Raw genomic sequence first — 8,726 nt, 5'->3', positions numbered from 1 at the left:
ATACTTAATTTTGTAAATTATTTTAAATATCAATTTTTAATTGAGGCATCTTTTTAAAAGTTGAAACTCATTTGACATCTTTTTAAGAGCGGGTACCAAACTCACACATCCAAAGGAAAGTGGGTACCATTTGACTATTTAAACCTATTATTAGTATAATCTATTACTATTATTATTATTATTGGTATTATTAGTTGTACTTTCTAGAATCCATTATTTAACATAAAAAATCAATATTTAAATAATATTATTTATATTTAATTAATTTATTATAACATAAAAAAGTACCCATGATTAATTATTTAAATTTTGGGTTAAATATGTTTTTAGTCCCTTAACTTTTAGTGAAAATTGGAATTAGTCCCTCTTCGAAACTTTGGACCAATTTAGTCTTCCAACTTTAGAAACACATGAATTTAGTCCTTTTAATCAAATTTTGTTAAATTTATTTAACATTTCAAGGATATTTCATGATAGTATTTGAGTTAACATTGAAGTGAAAATGTATTAAACGATGAAAACAACTTAAATACTATCATGAAATATACTTGAGACGTAAAATAAACTTAACAAAAATTTGCTAAAATGACTAAACTCATGCATTTCTAAATATGAGGGACTAAATTGGTCCAAAGTTTCGAAGAGTGACTAATTTGACTGAAAGTTAGGGGATGAAAAACATATTTAACTCATATTTTTTTATACTATCAAACTCTTTATTTAACCTAGTGAAAACACATATATTTATGCATCACACGCATGTATGTTCACTTTTTTGTGATAGAAATTATAATTTTTATAATTTAATTATAGATAATTTTCATTTATCTTGTAGATGATTTTTATTTGTTTAGTAGATATTTTTTATTTATTTAATTTAGAAAAATAGTTAAATTTAAAAAAAAAGTTAAATTTAAAAAATCAATTACGTTTAAATAAAAAATTATAAATTATTTATTTAAATATAATAATAATTATATTAATTTTGCTTAATTTGTTAATAATAGTAGTCATAGTTTTCACAGGATCACATTGTACAAAATGTCTATATTTTACCTTAACAATGTGCATATATATTTATTTTAATATAATATATAACTCAAAGTTTAATCATATATTTTAACCACATAACAATATTATTTTATTAAAGATCAATAATCAATTACTGTGTCAAATTTATAATTTAAAACAAACAAATTCATATCTATATATTATCTTGTGATCTTATTATTGTTATTATTATTATTATTATTATTGCTATTATTATATTAATATTATTAATTATATTATTGTTATTACTATTATTATTATTACTATTATTATTATTATTATTATTATTATTATTATTATTATTATTATTGTTTTTGTTGTTATTGTTATTACTATTACTATTACTACAATATATTTTTATGATCAATAATTTTGTGACTTTATTTTCAGAAAAAATCATCTAAAGTCATTTGATGACTATTTTCGATTTGTTCACGTGTGATTGTCGATTGACTATTTTGTAAAATGCGACGAAGGATGAGAAGCAGTGGTGGATCTTGGCTAAAATTTTTGGGGGAGCCAAAATAATATACTCAATTTATATATTTAACATTTATGTCACTAATTTAGTGAAAATTAATACGTAATTTAATATAGCTATAATTATAACAGAAAATACATATATCTAAATGATATTGTCATTTGTTGTTTTTAGATTCTAGAACTTATCAAATAATTGAATCATAACTACATTTTTTAGCTATTTTTTGTTTAATGTAAATAATCATATTATCTGCAAAATATTCATTTTTCATTTTACTAATATGCACATATCGATTCAAAAATCATCACAAACTTTCAATTCATCATTGTTATGCTTATGCGATGAGCAACCTTATTGTCTTGTTCTCATCTTCACTTCTTTTTTATCAATTTTAAAAAATAAATTTATTCTTTTATTTTTTTTATCAATATACCTAATTATAAAACAAGTTTAAGACTAAAAAATAATTTATTATAAACTAATCAAACATTGAAGACATAATTAGTAATAAAAATTATGATAATCAAGTTACAATTAAAAACCCTCTATCAAAAATCACATAATACATTATTTGCTCATCTATATTCATAAAGAATGAATTTACAAAAGGGTAATGAGATAAAAAAAAAAACAGGACTAAATATAAAACAAGTATTGCATTGCCAAGTGAGATAAGAGAAATTTTTTTTCCTTTAAGAATAAGAGAAGATATGAAAAAGATGAGGACAAAAATAATGAGTTTTTATTTAACTTTTTTTGTCAGTAACAAAAGAAATCAGGTAAGAGTAAGAGATGAGTATAACACGTGAAAAAACACAAAAAATAATGTGACGAAAAATAAAAATTATCTTAACAATTTTTTTCTTTATTATATTTAATTTTATATTGTACTATTTATTAATATTAAATGTTGTATTTTATAAAAGAAATAAAAAAATACCTAATTTAATTTTTATTAATTTTCAGTGTATTACTATTGATTTAAAATATACACATAATTTAAAAAATTTTAAAATATATATAATCTTAAAATTTTAAAATATATAAAACTTAAAAAAAGTTAAAAAGTTGGGGGGGCCGTGGCCCCCACCCGCTCCTTCGTGGCTCCACTGGTGAGGAGCGCACCTTGAACTTGATTTAACTGATCCAATAATAAATAAAGGAAATCTTTCAACTCGCTCATATTGACATCAAGGTTGATATCACTTTCTAATGATTTGAAGATGAATTGCATTGGTCAACTTCAACTTCGTCCAGATAAATTTCAAATTCACTATCATCGAATTCAATAGTAGACTCTTGTAACACGACCTCATACATAGTTTGCTCGATCTCTTCTACGATTTATGTAAAACCCATTTTATTTCTATTCTCTTTTTTTGTCCTAAGTCGTAAAGGCTTGTATTAAGCAGATGGGCCTAATGGCTGGCCCATGGGGTGCCAAGGCCCCTAAAGCAGCCAAGACTCCCATTCTGCTCTCACTTTACCAAATCAAGCCTTGACTCCTTCTTCTTACAAAACAAAAGCTCTGCTAGGGTTTAGGGCTCCGTCATCTTCAAGCTAGCTCAAAGCCGCTTTCTACTCCATGTAAGTCTCCGTTATTCCTCTTCGTGTTTTCCAGTTAGGGTTTCATAGTAACCCATCTCGTGTTCCTGCTCCTTTATTCTTTCAGCTCCTCCGTTCATTCCTTGAGCTACTGTGCTTTCCACGCTTGGCTGCCAAAGCCCCTTTTAACCCCTTTCCAGGTAAGGGAAGTTAGGGTTTGTGTCTTAAGCTTTATTGATGAGTTATTATGGCCATTTTCGTGATATGGAATGTATGATTAAAGTTTTGGTGCTGTGAATATGTATTGTATGTCGATGTGAGTAAAATGCTTGGTCTATGCGTGCGTGAACAGTGGAGGGTCCTGCATATCTCGTCCAAGCGACCTATCTCGCCTAAGCGAGATTAGCAGTACTCGCCCATTTCTGCCTGCGCGAGCTGTCGCTCAGGCGATGAGCTCCAGCTTTGAGTGAGAGCACGTCTCGCTCAGGCGAGGAGGTCTCGCCTAAGCGAGAGTGTGTGACAGCGCCACTGTTCCTCTTTTCGAGCCCTCGCCTAGGCAAAGGGGGCTCGCCTGAACGAGAGACCCTCTCGCCTGAGCGAGACTCCTCTGCCTGAGCGAGAGGCTGGGCGAGAATGCACCAAGTTCTGTTTCCTTTGCTGATTCTTGTGTGATTAATATATTTTGGATGATTTGATCTACTTAAAGCGTGGGATGCATGATGTGTATGTATGAGACTGGTTTATTGATTCATTATGATGGGATGTTTATAGAGTTGATATGAAATGTGGAGGGATTCATGGAACATGAATGGTGATCCTTGGCATGGTATTGGCATGATGTACGATTCTATTTTTTTATGGCTTTGGGGAGGTTGAGCTATGGTTGATTAAATATGAGATACGAATGAGGGGTGGTTACAAAGATTGACATGATATTGACATGTGTGGTGAATATTTCATGATTAATTGAATATGTATAGTATGTGGGCAGTGCGTAAATCCTTGGGATCTCTAGGTGGGAATTGATTCATTGTAACACTTGTAACACATAGCTCGGGGGTGAGCAGAGGTATCCACCATAAGTGCAAGCATCTGTTGAATCCGACCAGACTATATGTATTCGGATGAGTCGAGTCAGAGTCTAGTGTATTGTTTGAAAAGTTAGAACATGTTTGGATGATATATCAAATGCTTGGATTATGTAGTAGCTTGTGACTACTTGATGAACTGTTTTACTCTAGCTTACCCTGTTTGTTTGTCTGGTTGTCTTGTATGTGGCTCTTCTCTTTTGCGATGATCATCAATTTATTGATGGGAGTAGATGTGAGAGGTTTTCGTGGTCAACAGGGGAACGGTGACTCCGCTGCTTAGCCATCTGGGCTGGATTCTCTTCTCTGGGTTTCCTTTTAGGGCCACGACCCATGTATTTGGTTATTCTTAAGATTCCCAATCTTCTTATTGTTGAATATTTGAATACTTGGATTATATGGAGTTGTGTTTAAACTCCAAGACTGCATTTATGTATTATCTTGTGTAACGCTTCCTTTAATTATGGTTATTGTTTAAATAGGGTGTTATAATTTATTATATGACTCATCGTTGAGAATATTTACTTGAGATATTATAAATATTTTATATTCTTTTACATTTTGTGTTATATATATATATATATATATATATATATATATATATATATATATATATATATATATATATATATATATATATATATATATATATAATATGAATAAAACAAAATAACAATTTTTCCCCCGTAACGTATCTCTCATGTTTTCATAATCCCTACAAATTTTCAACACACATAATATTTCATACTATAATTATATGACTCATAATATTCCCTATTGTAATTTTAAGACTCTTAAAAAATCTTGTAAAATCGCTTCCCAATTAAATCCACATCAAACTCCCCATATCAATATGTGGACATAAGCGAATGTCTAATGTATTATTATTATTATTATTATTATTATTATTATTATTATTATTATTATTATTATTATTATTATTATTATTATTATTATTATTATTATCATCAAAGATAAATAATGTTTTTTCTTAAAGTCAACTTTATCTATTGTATTTAAGAGATTATATTGCATAATATATCTACATTTTACTCTAAAATCAATTTGTGCATACACATCTCATTTTAATATAATATATAATTCAAAAGTTTATTTGTAAATTTTAATCATATAATAATATTGTTTTAATTAACATCTATAATTAATTATTGTGCCAATTTTACAATTTAAAACAAATTCACATCCAAATATTATTTTTTTATTCTTATTATTATTTATATTATTAGTAGTATAATCTATTACCATGAATAGTATTGATATTATTAATTATAGTTTCTATTATCCATTATATTAATTTAAAGAAATCAAAATTAAAATCATAATATTTATTTTCAATTAATTTATTATAAATATATACTCATAATTAATTATTTAATATTTTATATTATCTAATTATGTATTTAAATATTATATTTATAAGTATGTATAATTATAACATTTAAATATAATTATATAAATAAGTTATCTTTTAAATATAATCATAACTAATTAATTTTCTAAGACTAGCTTTGTTTATTTTTAATTTAAAATTAAAAATAATTTATCATAATTTAATAAAAATTTGAGAGTTACTATTAAGAAAATGTATAATAATCGAGTCACATGTAAAAATTGATTATGAAAAAATACATACTACATTACTTTCCTTTTTCTATGTTCATAAAAAATAATATATAAAAAACTTTTACAATAAAAATAACGCTAATTGTTAAAGAAATATTTTAATATTTAGTGAGACGAGACTTACCTTTTTCTTAAGAAAGGAAGATAATAAATGAAAATTTAAAAATAAAGATAATGAATTTCTAACTTCTTTTTTTCATAAGAAAAAAAAAAGAAAACAAAGGAAGGACAATAAATAATTACAATTTATGGAAAACTCAAAAGTATAATATAAATGAAAATAAAAAATATCTTAACAGAATATTTTTATTCTTAATTATATTTAATCATATTTGATTATTTATCAATATTAAATATTGTACTTTATAAAAAAATAAAAAGAGACATAGTCTAATTTCCATTCATTTTCAATATATACTACGTATAATTTAAAATTTTTTAAAAAGAATTTGAAAATTCCTAAATTGATTTCATATAAAATCTATGTCTTGAACTATATTGATTTCATATAAAAGTGGACACAAAAAGCTTTACAAAAAAAGTAATAATTTATGAAAAAACAATTACCAATTTATTGTTTTATCCACGAATTGTTCAACCAAAAATAACCTCTTCCCGATTGACTCCCTCCAATTAAGTTTCTGAAATAGTATTGATATTATTAGTTACACTTTTATGATCGATTACATTAATTTAAAGAAATAAATATTAAAATCATAATATTTTTTTTCAATTAATTTAATATAAATATACACTCATAATTAATTATTTAATTTTTTTATATTATCTAACTTTGTATTGAAATATTATATTTATAATTATACACTCAAATATAATCATATAAATAAAATAATTTTTAAATATAATCGTAACTAATTAATTTTCTGAGACTAGTTTATTTTAAGTTTAAGATTAAAAATAATTTATCACAATTTAATAAAATATTAAGAATTATTAAAATGAAAAAATACATCATACATTAATTTTTTCTGTGTTCGTAAAAAATAAATATAAAAGAACTCATAAAATAAAAATTAATATTAACAGTTAAATAAATATTTTAATGTTTAGTGAGATGAGATAGTTATTCTTTTTCTTTAATAATAAAAAAGGACAAATGAAATATGAAAGAAAAAAGTAATAAATTTTTAACTTCCTTTTCTTCTTCATAAAAAACAAAAAAAAAGATTAATTAGTATAATTTGTAAAAAACTAAAAAAAATTCGAAAAAAAATATATAATTTAATAAATATTTTTTATTTTTTATTATATTTTATTATTTATTATTTATTAACATTAAATATTATATTTAAAAAATATCTAATTTAATTTTCATTAATATTTGATATATAGTACATAATATTTAAAAAATCTTAAAAAGTTTTGAAAATTTCAAATATATATATATATATATATATATATATATATATATATATATATGTCTTGAAGTAAATTGATTTGATATGCAAATGGACACAAAAAGCTTTACAAAACAAGTAATAATTTATCCATGAATTAACAATTTTCTTGTTTTATCCATGAATTGTTGAACAAAAAATAACCTCTTCCTCGATTGTGAAAGGTTAGCGTGAAATAAGGTCTAAAAACTGAATCTCTTCCATCCTTTATTTTCTCCTAACCACACAAAAATATTTTTCTGAGTTATCTCCCTAAAACTTCTCTGAACCATCGAAACTCTCTTTAAATAACCCTCTCATGCAAACTCAATACTCATTCTTACTCGCAGCAGTTTTTCTCTACCTCCTCTGATAGAGAAGAGCAACTGCTCTTACACAATAAGAATCCTCCTACGCAACAACAAATAATACCTTAAAATCCTCAAAAACACAAACCCAAAAATGGCTCGTCAACTTGTTGTTCTTGCCCTTGTTTTTGTCGCCCTAAGTGGCATTGCCATGGCTGAAGAGTCCCCATCTGCATCTCCAGAATCATCTACCTCACCAACATCATCTCCAAAATCATCTCCTTCACCAACATCATCTCCAAAATCATCTCCTTCACCAAAATCTTCTTCATCATCATCATCATCACCATCACCATCTTCATCAGCACCAGAATCATCTTCTTCTTCATCAACACCAGAATCATCTTCTTCTTCTTCATCAGCACCAGAATCATCTTCCTCATCAACACCAGAATCATCTCCATCATCAGCACCATCTTCTTCACCAAAATCATCTTCATCACCAGCATCATCTCCATCTTCATCACCAAAATCATCTCCTGCCCCATCAACCGCCTCTCCGCTCTCATCTCCTCCTTCACCTTCTCCATCCTCCGATGAGACCGAAGTCGCAACCCCACCAGCTCCAGGCAGCAACCCCATTGAGCTCTATGCACCTGAACCCGAACCCTTTGACGCCTACTCGCCTGAGGCCGACCCCGCCGACATTGCCAATGGTGCCGCCGCACGTCAAATCTCTGCCGCCGTCCTTGCCGCCGTTGCTGCTGCTGGCTTCTTTGCCTTCTAAGCTACTTTCCTAGTTGGGTTTGCACTTTATAACTTGTGGGGTATCCAACAATGGGCATGGTTCTATATCTTCATTCATTAGCTTATGTTCAATCATTGGAATAGTGCAGATGGTTGGTACTCAAGAACATCAAAGTTTTATTTACGCCTTCAATGACATTTCTATGAGCCATTTTTTTTAATATCAATGTTTCAATATTTTGCCTTTATCTTTTCCTTTAATCTTTCAATTTATTACGCCACCAATTTATAATTTTCACGCACGGTAACTTTATATTCATAACACTAAACAATGATTATGTTAAGCTACAAAGCATGCAAGCCTTAGGAAGCTAGGGTTACAAAAAGTACTCAATTTTTTTTATCTGTGAAATTATTTTGACAGTTTCTTCTCATAATATTCGGTACTGCTTTGCGTATTAAA

The 8,726-nt window shown here is 27.1% G+C and overlaps 1 protein-coding gene across 1 annotated transcript; it reads left to right on the top strand.

Moving 5' to 3' along the window:
- The first annotated feature begins 7,550 nt into the window (after window positions 1-7,550).
- On the top strand, window positions 7,551-8,484 carry LOC114182694 (uncharacterized). The gene has a single exon (XM_028069611.2). It carries the CDS (start codon window positions 7,671-7,673, stop codon window positions 8,301-8,303), a length of 633 nt encoding a protein of 210 aa, XP_027925412.2. The 5' UTR covers window positions 7,551-7,670; the 3' UTR covers window positions 8,304-8,484.
- Window positions 8,485-8,726: the final 242 nt, after the last annotated feature.

Source organism: Vigna unguiculata, chromosome 4 (genome assembly GCF_037176805.1).
Source record: "Vigna unguiculata cultivar grain cowpea cultivar isolate G323 ecotype 2 chromosome 4, ASM3717680v1, whole genome shotgun sequence".
NCBI lineage: Eukaryota > Viridiplantae > Streptophyta > Magnoliopsida > Fabales > Fabaceae > Vigna > Vigna unguiculata.
Note: the sequence above shows the minus strand (reverse complement) of the source record. Positions and strands in the feature narration are given on the sequence as shown.

Bases quoted from the DNA above. Each gene is read 5' to 3' on its own strand.
- LOC114182694 (XM_028069611.2), top strand. From the start codon at position 7,671: ATGGCTCGTCAACTTGTTGTTCTTGCCCTTGTTTTTGTCGCCCTAAGT.